This window comes from Rhagoletis zephyria, unplaced genomic scaffold (genome assembly GCF_001687245.7).
Source record: "Rhagoletis zephyria isolate East Lansing unplaced genomic scaffold, Rhagoletis_zephyria_1.1 Rzeph_scaffold_00337, whole genome shotgun sequence".
Taxonomy (NCBI): Eukaryota; Metazoa; Arthropoda; class Insecta; order Diptera; family Tephritidae; genus Rhagoletis; species Rhagoletis zephyria.
In genome coordinates, this window is record NW_016157421.1 from 281,158 (window position 1) to 303,699 (window position 22,542).

The following is a 22,542-nucleotide window of genomic DNA, read 5'->3' on the forward strand; positions in this document are numbered from 1 at the left end:
ACAGACACGAATGTATAAATATATTTTATATTACATACATATCGCACACCGTATTCAAAAGAGAAATAATAAGTTTGTTAGAAAACGCGAAAAACTATTTCTTAGCACATAATAATCATATTGGGTGAGGGCGACTTTACCTTAGGTTTTTTTTTACCTTATAACAAAAATTTGCTCCAACTTTTGCTGAAAGGTAAATAAAAGCTCTAAATTTTGAGTTATGACTCTTTTGAAGACGGTGTGCGATATGTTGTATGTAAACTATTCGATGCAGAAAATGATATTGTATTCTATGAAAATGTATTCTATCATTCTTGGTATACTATGTACTTAGTTATTCGGATTCAATGATATAGTTTTCGTAAATTTCACGAAAATCGAACACCTAATGAAACATGTCCATAGAAATACATCCCTTATAATGAAAAAAAGAGAAAATTATTTATTGAACGTTAAGGTTTATTGAGATTAAATTTGCAATAAATGTGGTTAATATGTACGAATATTTATCAGCGAACATTCAGATATTGTGTGTAGTGAATATATTCCAACGCATGGTTTTAAATTCAGTGCTTTAATGTGCTATGTCTACCCATCGACTACTAGAAGCAAATTGATTAATTATATTATTATGTAAGCAAAATTTTGCCAGTTCAAGCTGATGATGTTGTGGGTAGAGAAGCTAAGATTTCATCGATGAACCCATCGGGATTTTCAATCAAATGCAGCAGTCCTGAAAAAGTATATAAAATCAAAAATCATCTAAAATCACAATAATTAAAATCAAATGATAAATAAAAAGAAAGTTTCATAGACACTAGACGCGTTCGACCAAATTACTAAGGTCAAGTTTTTTAAAGGTTTCTAGAGATTTTTTTACATAATTAAAAATCCGAAAATTAAAAAATGCGCTATTAGCATAACTATAAAAACCATAATTTATAGTACAAGTAATTTTTAAGCAAAAAACAAAACCGACTTCAATTCTCATACAAAAATTTAAGATTATCGTTAACTTCTTCATGATCCGATGATGGGATTAAAACCAAATTATTATGGGACCACCTGTGAGGTTAGAAATCGGTTAACATGGTCCAAAGTTATACTCCGACGAATTGATAACCTTTCTCCTTTTTTGTGAAGTCGGTTAAAAACATATTTAATTCACTTACCAGCTACATCACAGAATTCGCCGAACGATGTACACGGCAGAAATTCCTCGGTGAAAGTTTGCAAAATTGTGTCTGTGGACTTGAGCATAGCTTCATCGTTCTTTCGTATGTAATCGAACAACGAAATCGACCAGTCTTCCTCTTTCGGAGTGCTTACGGATTTGAATAGTACACTATAGATTAAATCGATCAGAGCCCACATCATCAAAAATGGACGATAGACAATGTAATCTTTAGTTTGGCGATCGCTTTGCGATAAAAGTGCCTTGCACAGCACCGATGGTGAGATGTGACGCGCCTGAGCTACGGCTATTAAACGTTTCAAATGTGCCAATTTATGCTTATTCCACGTTTCATGGCTGTGTAATGCCAATGATATACTTAGCATATACAACGGCCCCTCGACTTCATAGCCACATTCCAACCACTTATCCGAAGGGGCGGCCGTCAAATATGCTATTAAGGTTTTGCAATCACGTGCGGCTGAGCGTGAGGACAACAGCAAATATACTGCATAGAAGAGCAAATAGGGCACAAAGTGCATATTCGATTGGGGACCACCACCGCCAGCATCATCGTGGAAGCTACGCTCCCATGCGAATCGCATCATTAGCATTTTCAGATCGTGTATACTGCTGGGGAAGGAAATGTCACAACGTTGCGTGCTCTCTTGCATGTAACTGCTGTGACGTGTCATACATGCCGAGAAAGCGGCTTCCGAAACGTCTGGACCCCAAAGTGGTAGTAAACCGTTACAGCGAGTATTGGCGTTTTGCAAACTAGCACGTTCCCACTCATCACGGCCACGTGCCAAACGTATGGCCGAGGTATGGCAGTCCACATGCACCACATTAAAGTGTGTGACAGTGGTGTAACCAATAGTTTTACGCGACTTCAATTCAAACTCCTCAACATTGCAACGTTTCGTGAATGTGTAGATGCCCAGTACTTTGGCTGGCTGGCAGGCATAACCTTCGCGGCATATGAAGCAGGTCAGACCAGTTTCATCCCGCAATTTTTCAATTTTTTGAAGTATAGAACCTTTAGCTGTCACTTGACCCTTCTCATTCGTGCGCATGCCCAGAGCGTCTAGTTGTTTCTCACGTGTGGCCATCGCTAAGCGTTTCTTTTCGGCGCGTGTGAAGTCACGCACTTCCTGTACCCTTGTTGCAGTAGCTTCGTCGGTGCACAAAGCCTCTAGAAGATTTTCTGCCAAACTGCCGACATGCTCATCACTGGATACTTGCTCGAGACGATGTATTATTGGTATAATATCTTTGCTGATGGCAAGCTGTGTAGCCTCATGTTTGCTTGCGAGTCCAGTGAGGAAACGTAGAATATACTTCAGGCTTGGACGCGAGATGAACTCTTTCAATTCGTCGGAATCGGTGCGCAGTAGTGTTGGCTTAACACAAGGTGCATGCTTGGTTATATAAGCGATGGCACGCTCAACAATACCCAATCCTACAATATAGTCTTTTAAGGTGCCACCGATACAGTTATGTTCTATTTGATTGGTTAGCACGCAGAAGAGCTCCATTTTAAATTCTTCTTCGGGTGTGCGCTCACTATCGAAATGGTTGAAATCGAGAATTTCCTGCAAGAAAAAGACATACATATTTAGAAATAATGGAGGATGTGCACTGCTAACTTGCTCTAAATATTTATTTTTATTTATTTATTTCAGTCTTGGAATACAAAGACTACTCAACTAACACTAATTAAGTGCTAATAAATAAAACTTAAAAATTAAGAAAAATGTTATATACATTAAGTTCAAAAGTGCTAAGAGTTGTTGTTGTTGTAGCAGCATACAAATTCCCCAAAGACTTTTTGGGGAGTGTTGCTGGAGTGACAGTCCTTGGCCAGATATAAATCTGGGTCGTTCCGGTTACGTAGACCCGACTGTCGTGGGAACGAAGTGCTAAGAGTAATCACTAGTGGTGTAGCGCAGAGACTAGTCACAATACTCGTCTTTATCTTTTATTTCTTTACAAATTTTGGGAATAACTTAAAAAAAAAATGAAACGAAATACTTATAAACACTTTATTACACTCATCTTAAACACTCTATTTAACTCACCTTAAAGTTCTCACACAACAATGCCATCTTCACTTCATTGCCATAAACCAGCGCTGCCAGTACACGTATAAGGTGTCGTAGCACTGACGGGTTATTGCGAACATTTCCACAGTCTGTGCATGATATCAACGCCGATACATATTCTGGCCCACCAAATGTCAGCGAGAATTGCAAAAAAGAGTCCAGTGTGTCATTAGCTGCCTTCGATAGTATGGTCTCCATTATCTCCAACAATTGCTCAGTTACCGACGATTGTATCGAATCATTTTCAGACTGCAAACACATCTGCAATACTTTGAGCAGTGTATTGATGGCGCCCAATTCCGGTTGGCAGAGTACCTCTTGGCAACGGCGTACTTTCACACAAATAAGGAACAACTTGAGTAGTACTTGTATCAATTCACGAGTTCGTGATATATTTTGCAAACTGCCAATGCGATCGAGCATCACCTTCAAGCCATTACAGTCGGCTAATACATTTGCCATGCGGTAGAGCTGTTCCGTGTCGACTTCTTCTTGACTCTTATTATTTAGCGTTTCGACAAACTCCTCCGTGGCATCACCTAACAGCCCACGCATGCGATATACAATTCGCATGGCATCACGTTCGCCTCCCTCTGCTAGCCAAACCTTTTTGTAAACATCCTTGACGGGTAAGTCTAAGCTGATTATTTTATTATTAACCAATAATTCCATTCCATTATCATCCTCCAGCAGCGCTATCAACTCACAATCAGTACATATCTTATTTTTAACATCCCTCATAAGTGGACCAAGTCCTACCTCAGTAGAGGGATAAGGGTTTCCCAACATGCGTCCTTGTAGGAAATCTTCTTGTTGCGGATCCTTTTCCAGCGTCATAAAGAATTCACTTTCATCATTTTCCTCTGGATGTATAATGGAGTATAGTCGCTCGAATATAAAAACCGGAGTCTTTATATCGTTCATGCGCGTTTTCTCAACAGTATCGATTAGAATCTCCATAAATGCGCGAGTTTCCTCCTCAGTGCCGCTAGTCATTTCTTCCAACATTTCTAGCAGTTTTTCCTGTGCATCATCGATAAGCCGCGTACGTTGTACAACCAATTTTCGCAATGATAAGTAACCCTCAAGCACTGGTCCAAGGAGGCGTGTTTTATACGCCTGTCGTATGGTAGCGCTTTCAAGGAAGAGCGAGAGCAACTCTACAAATTGGCGCAATGCGTAACCTTGAGATAAATCAGATGACAATGTGGTCTCCTCCAGGCGATGTATTTTAACTATTTCCGCTGCCAGTAGTTGTGAGACCTCAGCAAGCACACCTTTTAGTGCCAAATACTGACGCCATGGCGTATCGGCCGCTAGAGCGCGATACAAAGCCAAAAACTCCGCGCTTGCTTCACCCGCATTACCGACATACTTTAGAAAACCAGTCAACAAATTCAGTATTTCACGCTTGCGCTCATGTGTGCGGCTCAAAGAAGTGATGAGTGAGCAGGCCAGTTGGCGGCCAAATCGTGAATTTGTGTTGAATAAAATAGGTTGTAACCAGCTAGCGCTCAACACTAGTGGCGCATTAATATGTTCTTTATTAAGCACACGATTACGCCAGCGACGCCCGTACTTCTCGTACAAATAGAATTCGCGAACTAATTGTCGTTTCTTCTTTGTCGAATTAGCGGGTTCTGTTGGTGGCATTGCCATGCTAATACCAGTGTTAGAGCCACTATTTTGTTCAACTACAGATTGTAGCATTGCGGCTAGCATACGATCGTCTGGTAATATAGTGGCAGCAGAATTAGCACTAGCGCTCGTAAATCCCTTACGTGCTTTTACTGCTGTGTTCGCTGGCATGCGTGTTTTCCAAACGTCGTATGAATGCTGGGGGTCACCACTTAACCACTTATTGAAATTGACTGTGATCCCATCAATACTGCTGATAGTCGATAATTGGGATGGGCTCAAATCGCGATTTAATTTACTCGTAGGTATTGTGGGGCAAATAAGAGCTTGCATAATACGTAAGCAGGGCTGAATAACAGATATAGCGGGACCGCGGGGTGTACTGGAAATTTTATCAAAAATAAAAATAAATAAAATAAGCATTTATACATATGTACATATAATAGACTTTTCAAATGCTATGCAGATACTTTTTCCCTCCCTGTGGTTTTTTTCCATAATGATAACCGCAATGCAATATTCGGGCAGCAATCCAACTTAATATTTATGTATGCATATGCAAATAAAATCTTCCAATTAAAACTCACCGACATGTTACTAGGAACAGCTCAAATACAACTTTCAATTTGTTCTCCCAACAGAAATCATCTTGTGCAATGAGCACTTCCAGTAAAACCATCTCATGGTGTATTGCTGCATCCAAATTAGCCAAGGGTATGGCGCCCAGCAATGCTGTTTTGACACGTTCGGTAATCAAATCCAACAAACTCATGCAAGCATCTCGATTATTCTTTGTCAATAGCACAAGCAAATTGCGTACTTCATCTTGTATTTGTGGCGTGCCACGCCGCAGGTTGTGTTGTGCTAATTCTTCGACCAAACCCTGTGAATACAAACCAATGCGGCATTCGTAGTTAGAGGCCATAGCCCGTAGCAATGTAAGACATTGCTCTGTGGATGCCAATGCGCAACCGTAACAACGGTTTATGGCGCAGTTTTCACGCATATCCATGCCTTGTGAGTTGTGAGATTGATCCTGTTGGCTGCGATCATAAGCCACCAATTCGCTATAAAATTAAATGATACATAAATGTTAATGAAGTAAGGACTTACAAATCTCTTTGCGCTGAAAACGTACCTACGACACGCTTTTACCTTCTGCACTATTTTGCTCAGTTCCTCAAAGGAACTTCGCGATTCTACACAGTACTTTTGCGCCAATAGCTGTATAATTTTGTTGACTTGCGAAGTGCTATGTACTGTACCGAGGTTGTCATCTACCAGCCGATCGGAACAGCGATGTTCGGCCACCTTTTGTATGAGTAATTCCAGCATTTGTTTGTTAGTTTGCAATTGGCGGTAAATACGATCGGCCCGTTCTAGAGAAGAATGTATGATTTGTACGGTTTTGGCGCGATCTTCTGCCGATTCGATTGGATCGACAGCACAACAAACGCGACCATAGATGCTGAAATCGAATTTGGCATATTTGCAGAATCCACACGAGTGGCATAGGAAGGGATCCTTTTCATCGTAATTGATGGCGCGACATTTATGACATTGGAATACATTTTCACCACAATTGGCGCAGACCCCCGGATATGCTGGCACTGCGGCACTGCAGCGTGGACATTGTAAGTTCTCACTTGAGCCAGTTACGGTCTCGTAGAAGTCGGCATATTCAATCATCAAATTGCAAGCGGTAATGGGTAACGGAAAATCAATTTTTACCTCAGTTTGTCCTGATTGCAATGTGACTGCCCGCGCCTTATGCCACATGGCTGGCCGATTCTTGAGCTCAACTACAGCCTGTACAGTGCGATTGTTGTAGTAAATATTGATGGTACGCACCATTTTCGTGCGTTTCAAATCTGCAATGCGTACAATCATTTTGGAAATAGTGTGACTCTGTACCAATTTCACAATCATTGTGGTTGTTGTGAATTTCGAATCTGACTTAATAGATGGCAATTTAATATTAGCCATCGCCACTTCTGGATTGTTGCACACCAAACATGGTTCCGACTCAAGATAATAGCCATTCATTTGCAGTATTTGCTCAAGTGTTGTATAAATAGGTGCATTCGGATGCTTCGATAGTAGATCATTTTGTTGGCGTAGCACTTCCACTGCCTTCTCCGTGTACTCGGGCAATTTGTCAACAATCGACTTTGTGCTAAGCGTCAAATAGCCAAGAATATCAACAAATTGTGCTGTACGACGACCAAAAGCAGGTACTAATGGCCACATGTTCCACAAAATACTAATCAGTTTCTCTTTTTGGCGGTCATTCGAGTTTTCGTAAATCGCGAAGATCAACGAATGTGCCTGCCAGCGTATTGAGGTTATATTTGTCTCCAGTAAGAAAATGCGTACAAATTTATTTAGTAACGTATCGGAAACAAAACGGAATATCTGATGTACGAATGTGCTGCAATGTGCTGGATCGAATTTCGAATCGAATGAAATTTCAATTTCTTCAGACTTGTCACGATCGCTACGCAATTTTGACGAGGTGCCTGGCTGTTGTTGCTGCTGTTGTTGTTTTACAGCTTGAATGTTATTGCAAAGTGCGGCTTGCAGAAGTTGCAGTAGAATTGGTGAAACGCCATCGTCGAGTTGGTAGCAGGCGATTTCGATTAAAACCGGTATGACATCCTCGTGAATCAGACAGAACTTTTGCCAATTACCAGTGCGTATCTGACTGATCTCTTGACAAGTGCGCAAATGCTCGGTGAGATCGACAAGGGAGTCATAGCTGAGTATTGGTATAGATTGATTCGAAAGAACCAAATTCTGGAATGAAATAAAAATTAGATAAGAGCCAAAAAATGATTTGAATCTTCAACCCACCTTTGTATTAAAGAGACTGCAAATCTCCTTTACAAAGTTGAAATGCACATCAAGTGAATGGCCATCCCGGAACATGCGGAACTTCTCTTTATTGCCACAAATATACATTAGTAATTTGCGCACTTGACGCCGCAATAACGCATTTAAATTCAGCATCATATATTCACAGAGCGTGTAAGTCATATTCTCACAATAGTTGTGATACCAATCGTAAGGACCTGGATGAGTGGCAGAAAGCCGGAGTATTTGATAAGGTAAACGCACTGAAATTTCCGTGAGCAATGCATCATATGAATCAAAAATGTCCGGGTAATTTTTCAAATAGTTGTGCGGTATTAGCATTGAAATATCTGGCTTGGCTCCGTAGCGTATTGGTTTGAGTAGATTATTTTGTGATGGCGTTGTTGCAGCGCCAGCGATTGGTGTGCTAGATGCTGCTGATGTATTATTCCCATTAGCGCTTTGTTCGCTAGAAACCCGCTTCCAGTGTTCAAGCAGGGATTCCATTACAACTAATGAAAATGTGAATGCGCCGTTGTTGCTAAGAATGCTTGCAGTAGTACTTGCCACAAACGAGGCGTTATCTTTGAATTGATGTGGCGGTGATGTGGTGCCGGCTTGCTTTGACTTTGTCTTACCCATCAATACACCGAAAAGACAGAGCAATACCAGTCGCACTTCGTTTTTAGCATTGCGATCCTTCATCTGATAAATAAAAAATAAAAAAAATAACTCAGAAATTGTGACGCATCGATAAAAGTTTAGTCTGTTACAGTACTCAAGGATTTAACCAGAAATGTTAGAGATATTAATTACTGAAGATATTATAAAGGTGTGTACTTGAACGACTTCTGATCTACATATATAAAGCCGTAATTACATATGATCAGAATAGGATGTAGTGGTAAATGAAAATAATAAATAAATTAATTAAGGCCTAACTTCGGACGAACCACACTTTATATATCAGATCTATCCGATTTCTTTGAATACGACATGCTTAGGTAAACTAACATGGATACTTTACTATTGGGCACACCTATCGAGCGAAATCACCTGTGCCATGATAGATTAATATGTTATAAGAGGTTAGCACTGCGACCAAGAGGTATATTGTGGCCTTAACCGTTTCACCGTACCTCATCCAATCACGGAGCTCCCAGAAATTTTAAGATGTCTACAGGGCTCGCCGATTATATGATTTAAATCTTTTGGATACCTATCTCTTCTTCCCACCGCCTGGCAATCGCGATTTCCCGTAATCCGAACAAAAAGGTCCAGAAAAATCGGTTTGAAATTGGGTAATGTAAAGAGAACCCATTTCTAGGAGAAATTTAAAGCCTGGCGTTAACCACAAAAAAAGTTTAAAAAAAAATTGGAAGTTTTGCATTGTTTGAGTTCATGGCGAAAATGAGCTGTAGTTATTCTATGACATGACATATTTTACTTACCTTAAACGTATTCGAAATGGAGTCCATCTCTACGTAGTCGACCAATGCAGATAGCAATTCGTTTAACACTTTTTGGTCGCGTTCGTTGTTACCATTCAGGTCGGTGGTCAGCATTAGTATAACTTGTATTAATGGTATGGCTTGAACACCATTGCAATTGTCAAACGTATGTATGTTGAGGATAATATTTTCCAAAATTGAAATTCTAAACACAAATTAGAAAAGCCTTAAACAATTTGAATTTTAATATTATTTACCTTAAGTCGTGCAACTTGGCCAAATTTTCATCCTCAGTTATAACATCTTCATTTGCTGTGCTTGCCACCGCGGCAGCTGCAGCGCTTGTACTGGCAACTGGTTCCTCTGCGCCACCTACTGCGCCTGCACTTGTACTCGATTTATTAGCCATATGCAAGTCAGACTGTGCATTAGCTGAGCGCGGTGGGGAAGCATTCGCTTGATCACCGTAGGTGCTGCTGCGTCCTGATGTACCACCAATACTCTCAACACCGCTGCCACCACTCTCCGAACCCCCGCTTCCTGCTGGCTCTGCAGGTGATGTGCGCAATGTTGAACCGTCCGTTGCTACATTTGAACCTTCATCGTCGGAGCCACCGGCCGAGACACTAGCAGCGTTAGCCGCTATACCCATACTGCTGCCTTCAAGAGCTTGTAAGTTGTGTAAATTACCAGCATTTCGTATGCCCTGTAGATTTGCTAAGCCTTGTTGCAAGGATTGTAGTCCTTCGTCGTGCTGTTGCAAACTCAATGCTATAGCTAAATCCATTATTGCCTCATCGTCGGCGTCTTGCTGTAGACCCAGTAGTTGCGGGAAGCCGCCACCCATGAAAGCTTCCAAATTTAAGAGCTGGTGTCCAGCATCGTGTGCGAGTGGGTCTAATGCACCTGCATCTACAAATTCAACGCTATTACTGCGACCTACTGCAGCAGCTGACGGACCTCCTACTGCAGCTGCTTCTAAAACCTCATCGGCGGTCACTTCAGCCGCACCCGCCACTGCGAGAGATGTTAGATTGGATGAAGTAATAGTCGCAGTGGTATTCGATGGCGTAGGCGTCGAACAAACTGGCGGCGTCACAATAGCAACTTTGCGCCGCTTTAAACGTGGATTGAGTAGCAGTATAATAGCCTCCTTGGCGCTATGACTTATGACGCTCGACTCATTCTTAAGAAGGTCTATGAAGTATTTTGTCATGCTTTCCACTTGGTTGGCGTCGGAAAGTGCAAACGCGTGCATTACCTCAACCAAACAATGGACAATAGTTTCGGTATGGCTGAGACCACGCCTAACGATCGAAGTTGGCTCGTCCACACGTGGAGTGATTTGATAGAGCTTTTCGACAAACTGCAGAATGTCTTGGACGAGTTCAATTTTGTTCTCCAGGCAAATTTTTGTGAGTGATTGTGGACGTGACATTGCAATACCGCGCACTAACAACACTAAGCGGTAGAAAGCCTCCGGGTCGATATCGCAAACCATTTCTGGTGTACTTATTTTGGTTTTCAATGCCTGCAGTTCTTGGTTCACATAGTGTATGACCTCGTTGTCTTTGTATGAATGATATGCATTGCGATTACCGAACAAAGTAGCCAATACATAACGCGACTGAGCCTGCACCTGATTTGGTGTGGGTAAAAGTAGTAGTGAAGTTGCAGTTTTAATAGCCTTCTGTTTGATGGCCGCGGCTACATTGTTACCACCAAGTAAGTCCAAAGAGTAGTCAAGTACCTCTAACAGATTTGTTACCATTTTATCAAGATAGTTTATGGAGGTGAAGCCTTCGCCAAAGTTTGCAGCCGATAGTTGACCGTTAAAATTGGCATTGGTGTTGTTCGTTGTACCTGCCACAGCATTGCCGGCGGTGTCATCGTTGTCATCTGGCCAGCCAACCAAATCCTTTGACTTTCCGTAGACCTCAATGCTATCGAGCATGTTGACGTTCTCGGGATCTTGTGACTTGCCGAAAATTACTTTCAAACTTTTATCAGATTGTAGGATCTCCTCACGTGTAAGCGGTATATCGAACCAGCGTGCTCGTCGTACCACTGTCGGTATTGTACGTCCTAGCACAGTGACGGTTTGCGGCGCACGAAGTGGATCCTGAGTGCCGAGCAAAACGCGTATACCTACAATTACTGTGTTCGGATCGTTGTTGTACACTTCCAGAGTGAAGCCTATGGGCTTTGTTGACGCCACAAACATGCCAGTTGAAAAAAGACGTGTCTTAAGTTTTTGTTTGTTATAAATTTGCAATAGATCGTTGCCGCCGAACTCTACGTCGGAGAGCATCGTACAATGTTCGAAGAAATCGATGGGAAATATTGGTGCGCCATTGGGACCCACAGTTTTCTGTTGATTTGTTGTTTTACGCTTTGACTTTTTGCTAGAGTTGCATTTTGCGAAAAGTGTCGAGGAATACAATTGGTTGCCAAAGGGTTGCACCTGCGGTGACAGCCAAAAGCTGGTATTTTCCGGTTGAGCGGTGAAAATGCGTAAGCTGCCGTCTTCACACAACAATATTAGTGTTGTCTTCTCCACACCAGACACAGTGTGGCGTATGGCCACCATGTCCATAATGCGAGATTTAGACGATTGTGCTTTGATCTCTTGCATGAGTATACGTTCTGGAGTAAACATAAATATAACTGGATTATTGGAGGTGTGCATCATGGCACATATCAAGCCAGGATGTCCGGTAATTTCGGTCCATTGGCACAAGGGTTGCGGAGGACCTTTGGATGAGTTCTTTGAAGCTGGTGCCGTCTGTAGATTTGTGATGCTCTTCACGCCCTTATTGACATCGGTAAGTGGAGCCATAAAACTGCGGCCAACAGAATAACTGAAGAACAACAGTTGCAGCGTGTGTGAGTAGTAAATTGAAACCCCACCGCCCCCGACTTGACCACTAACATCCTTGATTTGCGGGTGATTTAATTCCAAGGTATTTGTTACATAGAAATCACCATGTTTAGCCAAACTCTGATCATCCAATTTCTGGTAATAAATGTATCCAGAAGAGGCAATGATCAGCATGTAATATACGCCATCTTGATAAACAAATGTGCAGTCACGTATTTTTCCCACAGCAACGAGGAAATAGTACTTTGGACTATATGAATCTTCTGCGAGTTCATAGATTTTCACATAGTCTGCAGTAACAAGCGCCAACATAGTCTGCGATCCTGGTAACCAATTAGCTTTTTTAATAAAATTACCATTCTCCAGTTGTGGAGTCAAAACAATGTGTTCGTTTGTCGCGCCACTATTCGAGAATGTCAGAATGTGACACTCCTTTAGTCCACAAACAGCCAAGCAGTCCTCATTCGCTGGGTTGGCGGTAAGTGAGAGGACAGTGCAAGGAATAGGCGCAGAAGAGAGTTGTGTGAGCGTGAGTTTACGCTTAGCAGCGTCTGCTTGCTTCAGTAATGCTGATAACTGTAGAATGGTAACTTTTCCTTTTTCATGTGATACAGCTAAATGCTGACGTTTGCCATGTGGTGACGAGAGACAACACAATGCAACGCGTCGAACCAAACCAGACGAAAGCAACTGTTTTATAGTTTGGCCTTGATCGCCCGAATAGCTCATGCGTACATTTTCAAATGCGCCCTCCTGTGAACCCAGAGTTGGCACCATCAACTGATCCGTTATTTGGAAAGCTTGTTCGGGTGTATGTAGGCGATCCAGTGCTGCCTTTGCGCGCTTGTGGCAACCAACAATAGAGAAGAGTGCGCAATTTTCGCGAATTGATGGTAATAGCACATCAAAGAAATCGAGTATGCAACGCACGATGACGCTCCACTGTTCATTGTTCTGAAGCACTTCACGACTCGACTCCAATAACTTAGTTAACAAAGTAACGCGTTCGTTGGGTGCCTCCACGCGTTGTGTGTAGGCAGCAATTTGTGAAGGAGGTGTTTGAGCGCGCTTCTTGCTGTTCAACACATTCATATTACTAGCGTATGCGCTTTGACTATAATCAATAAGTTGACGACTTTCCGCACCAGTGCCACTGCCGCCAACGCCGCCACTTGATGAAACACGTCGACTAAGCGCTTGGCACGAGCCATCCTCTTTAGCGCCGCAGTCACAGAAGAAGTTGCCATACTTGGCATAACTGACATCATGTCCCTTGTGGCAGACGCGTGCACATACCGAGCACACACCTACTGTATTCACCATATTGCAGGTATGACAATGATACCAATGTTGATTCATAAACTCTTTTTGTGTTTGTGAGAATGTGCAGAGCTTATTATTGAGACTATCTTCATCGGAGTCCTCGACAAATGAATCATCCTCCTCGATGCCCAAATCATCCATTAGTTCCTCCAAATCGGTCTGCATTTCATCATCCCATGGTGGTGTTAGATTCTTGCTACCTTTGTAGCCAAGACTTTGAAGTAATTCACTAAGATATTTGAGCAGCGCGTTGATATTCTCAAGAGTAGTGATGGGAACTAGGGAATTCGGATTCTTAGGATTCAAAGCACGCTCGAGTACTTGAAATTCGGTGATTTCCAGCCAAACTATTGTGGCATTAAAGAGTGTAGCATGGCCGCGCCCTTGTGTGGTATCGGCAAGTGTGATCATTACCTGTAGAATATCGGCGAAATCAGATGTTTCCTGCGTGTGCGATTGTCCAATTTGCAGGAGCGATTGGAAGAGAGTCATGGCGACACCGGGTGGAGCTTTGCCATCGCGTGTTATGTACTTCACAACGCTTAACAGCAGTGCACCATTGCGATCGTTATTTTCCGCATCCTGTGACGATTCATCAGACTGATTAGTCACATAACTATTACCGGCATTTTGCCAAAGGTTGAACGTCTCTGCCTGCAAAATTAAATGGCATTAGTTAATTTATTCTGACTAATTCATAACTTTTCTTTCATTACCTGTAGTATGGTGGGTCCACATGCCACGGCACCATCATCGTCAATCTCCATAGCGTCTGCATCCAAGCCCGAAGATTGAGCCAACTGATCTGTTATGCTAGGTATCGCCGATACGGTCGCCATATTTGTTGGGGTTTGTGCATTACTCGATGGCGTGCTGGAGGGTTGCATGCTTGCGAGCACTTTGTCCACTGTATCTGAACCGCCTTGAGCACCGTTAGGCCCATAAATGACATGATTTAACCAAGCTTTGGTGCGCGCACCATCAACATTGGCTAATTCTGCGAAACACTGCACCATATCATCCATGGGGAAATTACTATCCACTTGTTCGGCTAATTGGAATAGTTTCTCGACGAATTGTAACAATTTTCTTGCATAAGAAACCGACATAGTGGTGCCTGTGAACGATAACAGCAGTTCCACCATGCTTCCTTCCTTGTTCACTTTGAAGAAATTATGCATTGCCTTTACGCCAGTGGGTTTATCAAGCATTTGTGTCATTGTTTTGAGCACAGCGAAGAGCATCACTTCGCTGAAGATCACTTTATTTGTATTCGCTTGCGATTGACGCAGTTCCTCGGCAAATTCTAATAACAATTTATAGCAATGCCTCAACGTGTATTCATAAACGAGCAGCTGTTGCGTTTCGGAGCTGTCATCGTGACCATTCATAAGCGAATGCATACATTTCTCGCTTCTTTCGTAAACATATTCCATACGCACATCGAGCATGGTCGAAATAAGTATCGATTTCAATTCTTTTTCAATGTCAACGTCGACATTTGTAGTGCCTGTGCTGGCTGCGACATCTACATTGCAATATGGAAGTAACAAGTCAATCAGAGTCAATATGGATTTCATGCAGTGTTTTAGTGAGTTCAGAAGCGTGTAGTTATTGTAGCGTGTAAGCTCTACAATATGCGCTTCAATTACAGTCAATGTGTACTCCTCTACTGGATAGTTAGGCTTGGCGAATACAGAATTTTCAGATACGCGGAAACACTTTGTCCACTCAACATTGATTATGTCTTTATCTTGATTCGGCAACAGCTTAATAAAGGTTGCATTTAACTCAGAAGTGAGTGGATTTTGCGAGCTAACAATTGGTACGATTAGGTTTAATATGTTAAGTGGGGTTGCGTCTGTAAGTTGTAAGGTCATTTTGCTGCGTACAGTTTCTGAAACTATTTTATAAGTTTCCACCAATAATAACAGCAAATCCCGGCTAATTTGAGCGCGCTCTTGTAGCAAATTAGATGGTGAATCGGAGGTTTTATTTTTTTGATCCAACGATTCCGAAGAGGAATATACGTCCTGTTCGCCTGTGGTAATTGGCGAATTTGAGCTTGGCAAGCTGGGGCTAGCGCTGCCGCTATTATTACTACTTGCTGCAGCACGCTGAAGCTTAATACCTTCTTTAGCGGCCCAAGCCACAGCTTGCATGTGCGCAACTACCGCATCAAGAAGGATGATGTGGGATAGGCGCGGATTTACTGTAAGGAGTATAGATCGAAAGTTATAAAATACTTCTGCGTTTGCTTGATTATTATTATACAACTCACCTTTGTCCACTGCATTGTTAAATGCCTCAACTCCCAGCAAAGTCTGTTTCAAATTGAAGCCAATATCGCTTACACGATCACTAACATTCGACCATAAAGTTTCAGCAAACTGTGTGTACATCCCTTGCTTGATTAAACTATTCACAATTAAGTAATGTGATGTTGACATAGGACAACGTATAGACCACAAAAGCGAGTGCAAATTAGGTACTTTATCTTCCATCAATGACTCCACATGCACCGTAGAGGGCGGCAAACCCAGCAGCAACTTCCAGCAAATGCTAAAACAATATTGCATCGCGCATAGGGTGTGTGACGTGACTTTGTTTTGGGACATGTCAGTTACGGATAGTATATCGATTAATGCATCCACAAGAAGTGGGTATTTCAATTTGTCCGGTGTACAGAGAATGAAATTCCAAGCTAGACCATCGAGTCTGAATTCTTGTTGCGTCGAAGTAGCAGCTGGGTCGACAACAGTGAGCGAATAAAACGTTGGACGTATATCTAAAATGTTAAAGAATATTTGATTAGACATATTATTGCTGGCATTTGGTGAACATTTCTTACTGGATAGGTAGTCCGACGAGGATTTGCGGAACTTCTCTTCAATGTCCTTGCGACAGAAAGAGGTCAGCTTAGTTTTGCTGTTCAACAAATCAGATACTTTCTGATTTTCATGCATTGTCGTTATGCTGAACAGGTTCCAGCGCACTTGATCCAGTAATTCGGCTGGTGCGTTATACAAATGTTTCATTAAATACTCAAGAAACAGCAGCAAACGTGATAATAACATTATTTGGCTATTGCGCACAGGTTTGTCAGGTGAAATGCCACGGCATACTTCAGCGCAACGAGTAACAGCGCCGGCGGTTAGCAGAAGTATCATCTTCTTCTGCATCAAGTTCAACGAATGGAATAGAAAGAGCAGCAGTTGTGCATGCTCCATATTAAGATCCTCATAATCGACATCTGATGCTGTGCTCGCGACCGAAGTGCAGCAAACACCCTCTACAAGTGTGTTGATTAGACGGTGCCAGACGGATAAGCAGGCGGCCTCCTTCTCCTGTGTTGGCTTAAGCAACAGAATTTGCACTAGCACAGACAATGTGCTGGGATATACTTGCAGTGGCCAAGCATTAGTGTCTGTCGACCACGGTGAAATTGAAAGATGCTGTAGTAAATTTGATTGCAAGGACTCGCTAAGCAACGAAGCCGATATTAAGTTGTGTAAATAACGTCCAACGGCGCCTGAGAAACGTATCATTGCAGCTTGCCATTTAGCGCATGTAGATGTTTCAGCTTCCCCACGTGCTGCGTCACGATCAAGATCCTTTAGTATATTTGCCAGCAATAACATTTGTTGATCGCTCAGTCCTGCCTTCACATAACGATGTAAATAGGCATGTTTATTTGCGAAAAATTGTTCCATGAAGCAAAAGATTTGTGCAGCTAAATCCAAATATTCATGTGGCTCGTCAACTGCTGGTACCAGATTGGATTTTTGTGCCTCATTGACACGTTCTTGAGCCTGAGCGTTTACAGCGTCATCGTTCGCTTCAGGCGAAAGTGTCTCTTTGAACCAATGACCCAAATAGCTTTCGCTATCATCCTCTTCAGAATTATCCGAACAAGAAAGTGTATCGTTAAAGTATGTAGTTGAATCGGAATAGCTGATAGCTTCACATTCTGTACGATCTTTGGCATTTGCCCGTTTGAGCGCACAGGCTTTTCTATAAGAAACTGTAGCAAGAAACGTAAAGAGTTGATGCAAAGTAGCGGTGTTGAGTACACGAATAATTCGTTGGAGAGATGTATAGTTTTCCAGTATATCGAAACTCGCCGCTTCTGGTAAATTCTGATTATTACTATTAACACCAATGTCATTACATGTGGATTCAATTTTGAGATCCTCGACAAGTTCACTAAGCAGTTTAATGCAATGGTTTGCAATTGCGGCATTTAGTACGCCAAAACCTTGCTGTACTTTGAATAGATTAACACGCGCTGTTGGTGTGGATGGTGTTTCTGGAGTACGTTGAATAGCACCAGTTGCTATCTTAGATTTGGAAGCATCATCAGCTTGTACCGCTGATTTATTACTCGCTGCGCCGCTTCCTGAAGCGCCCAGTGCACCCTGTATGCCACTAACCAATAGCCAGGCTCCAAAACACAAATGATTCTGGTAGATATGAGAACGGGCAGATATTTTGAAAACGTTACCGATGATAGTGTAAATTTCGAGAGCTTTATCAACAATGAAGCGTGCATGTTCTTCATTTTCATCGGCTTCTTTTGATTGGGTGCCACCACCACCGCCTGACGATTGCTGGCTCTTTTGCGATGAAGTTGAGCTAGTCATGCTGAGCACACTGCTCGCAATTGATGTCAATACGGCACAGTAAAGCGCCGAAATAGCACAGTTGGATAGTTTAGTAATACGGCTGGGCGAAAGTGGTTGCATAATGGGTAATGATAGAGCCTGCCAAAGGATGGATATATCTGTGACCATGTGAGCAAGTGTGTTTTTAACTTGTACAGCATCGGGTTGTGTCAAGGGCAAGTATAATGGTTTTGTATTGAATACATCGATAGTTTCATGATATTTCGCACGATAACGTGATAAAATAGGCAACGAAATGCATACATCCAGTATGACATCGGCGCCATTTAGAGATTGCAAATATGCAATATTTGCAGTTGAGAATATGTCCTGCGAAGGAAAAAACACTAAGCGAACTTTATAAATTAAACAACATTTGACAACTTACAGAACAATCTGTAAGTTCCTCACTTAATGGTGACCATGTAATTTTACCAGCTTCTAAGGGTGCGGTCAGCTGTTGGAATATTACTGTCGATAAATCGGAACGTGAACGCTTAATCTCGGATTTTGGCGATTCTTTGTCACTTCCAGTCACGATACTTTTGCTGGGTTCAGGATATTTTGCGCTCTTTAAAACGGCTGCTACAACATTGTAATCGAATTGTAGCAGCGACGAGTTCGGTACTGTGCCAGTACCGGTCCCAGAAGCCGGGTGTGTGTAAGTTTTTGTTGGTGGGTTTGAAGTAGATTTTCCCTCGCAAAGACTTTTTAAAGCTGGCAGCAGCCATTTTATTTCGTCTCTTAGTGATTGGGTATAGCTGGGTTTCTTGGTTATCTATTTCAAGAAAAAATAATTACGTGTATGTATATATTTATAGAAAAAATATATTTGTTTTGTTTAATTTATTAAGAAAAATGTGATTTTTTATGGTACAATCGCGACCAGTAAAACAAAGACATGAAAAGAGACCCATTAGCTTTTTCAAAAGAAGCAGAGGATTTTTTTTCGTGATATATGTACATGTCTCCCTAATCTACTTTCTTATAAATACAAATTATTATCGTTTATATAAGATAATATAGAAATGATTATCATTTGGTGCTCTATTTTCAAATATGTATATGTACTTATATTTGCTGACACAGGGCGGACACATTAAAATTCTCATAGTTCTTTAAGTTCTAGAGCTGGGATACTATCGATAATTGCAAACTGCCGCCACTATCGAGTTATTGAAAACTGTCGATGTCGGTTTTAACGAAACTTCCCAATGTCTCTTCATTAATGTCATTAATTTTTTTTTATGCAAAAAAAATCCCAACGGCCAGCAAAACCAAATTTAAAGCATTGGAATTTTTAGAAACTATCAGCTTACGTGAGTTATAGTAAAATTTAATAAGCAATAAAACTGCTTACACAAAATTTTTGTAGAAATTCGAATTAAAAAGCTTGAAATTTTAATGTTTTTTATGTTTTGTACAACTTTTATAAAAAAATTAGTAGACACTAAGTAAATAAAAAATAGTCAAAACTGCTAAAAATGTTGTGGTGCTATTATTTTGACCAGTACTATATTCCTTTTCTTATAATCTGATAAAATGTTAATAATTTCCCTTGTCCGGAATTACATGCCTACGGATTTGATCTCAGTTGAACTTTTATAAGTATGAGTAATCAATTGAAACGAATATCTTTTGTGTTTTCTTTGCTTTGTAGTATTAGAAATGTATCATTATAGCCAATTTCACTTCTTTGCAATTCAAAAGGGACAAACAAAATCCGAATTTAATTTTTTCATATAAAACATATATTCAGATTTTGCCCGTCGCTATTTAAGAGGATGCAAGTGTTTGTATATAAGTGTATATAATTCAGACGCATAAATTAATAAGTTTATTTTATTACTATAAGAAGTTTCTTTTAATGCACTGCAATTAAAAAAAAAATTATATAATACAAAATAATTTATAAATTTATTAATTATTTAATTTTCAAGCAATTGAGCGTTTCACGACGATAGTACTATCGATACTATCGATGTTTTCAACTATCGTTTCGAAAACTATCGAATGGAGGTACTATCGATAGTATCCCAGCTCTATTAAGTTCTTAGGTTATTTTTCTTTTCAAATGAGTGACCCTATTAAGTCTTAATCTAGCAAAAATGTTTTCTAAACTTATAAGTTTCATTTTAACCAAAATGTGGTCAGAAAAAAAAAATGCACATTCAAATTCATTTTTAGGGCCAAATAAGATATACATACATACCTTCGCGTAAATTTTAAACAGAAAATTACTTCACTTGAGAATGCATACCAAAATTATTTTCTGGGGAATTATAAACCATATTCAAAAAGTTTTTTTCTATTAATTTCTTTGTTATTCATCCTTACTGTTGGATGTTATTACTTACGAAAGATCATAAATATATAAACATAAATATACTCACTTTACTTAATTTATGTAGTATGAAGCGTATAAGTATAGCGCAGGCTTCCTGTATTTGCGGCACTTGCGTTTGGCACACTGTTTTTGTTTAGAAAGAAAGAGTAAAAGAGAATTTGAAAAATAAATATGCTGATGAAATTGCAGTTTTTAACACTCCCGCCGCCCGCTATTAACCATTCACAATAACTTAACAGCTGTACATAAGTACATAACAGATGCATACAAAAAGTATACTTTTTTTCTGCTAATTGACATGATGACGTTTGCCAGTGTACAGTGGCATACATTTAATTTGAACCAATTCATATCTGAGAATTCTTCCGATCCAAAAGGTACATTTTTGTTGCGCTACCTAATTTTCAATTCACATATGTATGTATGTAGCTATTCGAGTTCATTTTACTAAAATCGAAATTAAATTTTTGCACAAATTAAGTGATAATCAACGAATTCAAAACCGAAAAAGTGCCAAGTGAAAAAAGCTGATATGTCGATATTATTGAAATTCCTGCCCCTAAATTCAAGTATTGTAAATTAGGTATAAGGTTCATATGAGCTAACGCATCATTTTGAAATATCTTGCAAATTATTGAAAATTTTGAATTAATCATTCAACTTAAGACTGCTAAAATTTTGGCCCTTCATTTTTAATAAGCAAAGCAATGGAAAGTTCCCGTCATACCGAAAGATGTGGATACAGAACGCTTTGTAGTATTGCTAAAAGGCATCTTCCAATTTCTAAATCTAGAATTTAATACCGCATTTTTTCGTTTGGTTTATTACACGAGCAAAAGAAAAAAAATCACGAAATTAACCCAAAACAAAACACAGTAGGTTGTAGTATAGGTAGGATCGAAGGCAACATAAATGTAGGTTTATCATAGTTCCTGAACCCTCAATTTTTATTTAATTTAAAAATAACCGTAGACTATTTCTCATCCGATCTTAAAAATCAATCATATCTTGAAAATCATGAAGTGAGTTTTTGTCGTGTAAAACTAAAAAATCCCAAATTTTCTTAGTTGACCATCGCTTATTTCAAAAATGTCTATGGAATGTGCCAAATATGTAGTATCTATCTAAAAGTACATTTATTTTCGAATAAATTGATGCCTCACCTAATATAATTGCATACAAATGGTTGAAGTTAAGCAATTTAAGCAGAAATATGGCCTTGAATTTATTTGCGTGTATGTACCAGAATTTCAGATTTTCAGACTAATGTGGCTAAGGAATTCACCAATATTTACTCAAAATTGAGACCTGTAAATTGCCATATTATAGAAAATGTAGAAGTTCGAGTTAAGGAGCTTATACTGTTTTCATGAAAATGTGTATGCATATTTTTCTTTGTGAAAAATCGTTTCCGAACTTACCCAGCTTGCATTGGCTCAATTTTTCGGCAGCTAGAGCTGCAAAAGCCATATAAAATTGCGCATAATTGCTTTCATCATCGAAAAAATCGTTTTCACTGAAAATAAAACAAGGGAAAATGATTTCCGAATGAATAAAACTTTTCCGTGGTAGTGGCAGCCGTCGGCCGCCATCTTTGATTTGTGATCGGAAGGCAAATTTTATTTTTGCGCATTTAATAAACTGCCAAAAGTAGACAAATTGTTTTTCTTGATAATGAATTACTTACCATCTTGTTATTGCTTTAATTATATTAACTATTTCAGGTTTGTTTAAAGTTCCATATCGATTAGATAGGATTGGTTTTATAAAACTCCAATCCATCTCGAAATTTCACAGACTGATTTGTCATTCCATCTATTTGACATTTAATTTCAAAGAATATTCACAATAAACCATTTTCGTTGCCAGACATGAAAAAAATTTACTTTAGCTGAATCCGATTAATCAATTGAAGAGGGGATTAGGAAAAATGATTACTTTTGGCACTCATATCTTTGCTAAACGTTTGGCCGAGATAATGCCCAGATTATAGTGTGGATGGTCTTTGGCTAACAATCTCCCCAGAACTGCATATGGTTTGATGCTAATCCTTCTCATAGCGGGCGACCGCTTCAAAATATATTTATTCTTCAGAACAGGAACTGA

At 40.2% G+C, this 22,542-nt stretch overlaps 1 protein-coding gene across 1 annotated transcript; it reads right to left on the reverse strand.

Moving 5' to 3' along the window:
- Positions 1-437: 437 nt before the first annotated feature.
- On the reverse strand, positions 438-22,270 carry poe (E3 ubiquitin-protein ligase-like protein poe). Its single transcript, XM_017610765.1, has 15 exons — positions 22,124-22,270; positions 21,858-21,952; positions 20,483-20,559; positions 18,478-18,867; positions 16,277-18,419; positions 15,707-16,213; positions 14,142-15,637; positions 9,479-14,079; positions 9,222-9,426; positions 7,771-8,475; positions 6,056-7,713; positions 5,505-5,984; positions 3,256-5,299; positions 1,173-2,769; positions 438-733 (listed from the first exon to the last, which is right to left on the reverse strand). The coding sequence occupies exons 1-15, from the start codon at positions 22,216-22,218 to the stop codon at positions 654-656; spliced, it is 16,173 nt and encodes a 5,390-aa protein (XP_017466254.1). The 5' UTR covers positions 22,219-22,270; the 3' UTR covers positions 438-653.
- Positions 22,271-22,542: the final 272 nt, after the last annotated feature.

Bases quoted from the DNA above. Each gene is read 5' to 3' on its own strand.
- poe (XM_017610765.1), bottom strand. From the start codon at position 22,218: ATGGATTGGAGTTTTATAAAACCAATCCTATCTAATCGATATGGAACT. The intron at 5,985-6,055 runs GTACGTTTTCAG...TTAATTTTATAG, and splicing joins AAGGTAAAAGCGTGTCGTAG to CGAATTGGTGGCTTATGATC. The intron at 5,300-5,504 runs GTGAGTTTTAAT...TAAAATTTCCAG, and splicing joins CTGTTCCTAGTAACATGTCG to TACACCCCGCGGTCCCGCTA.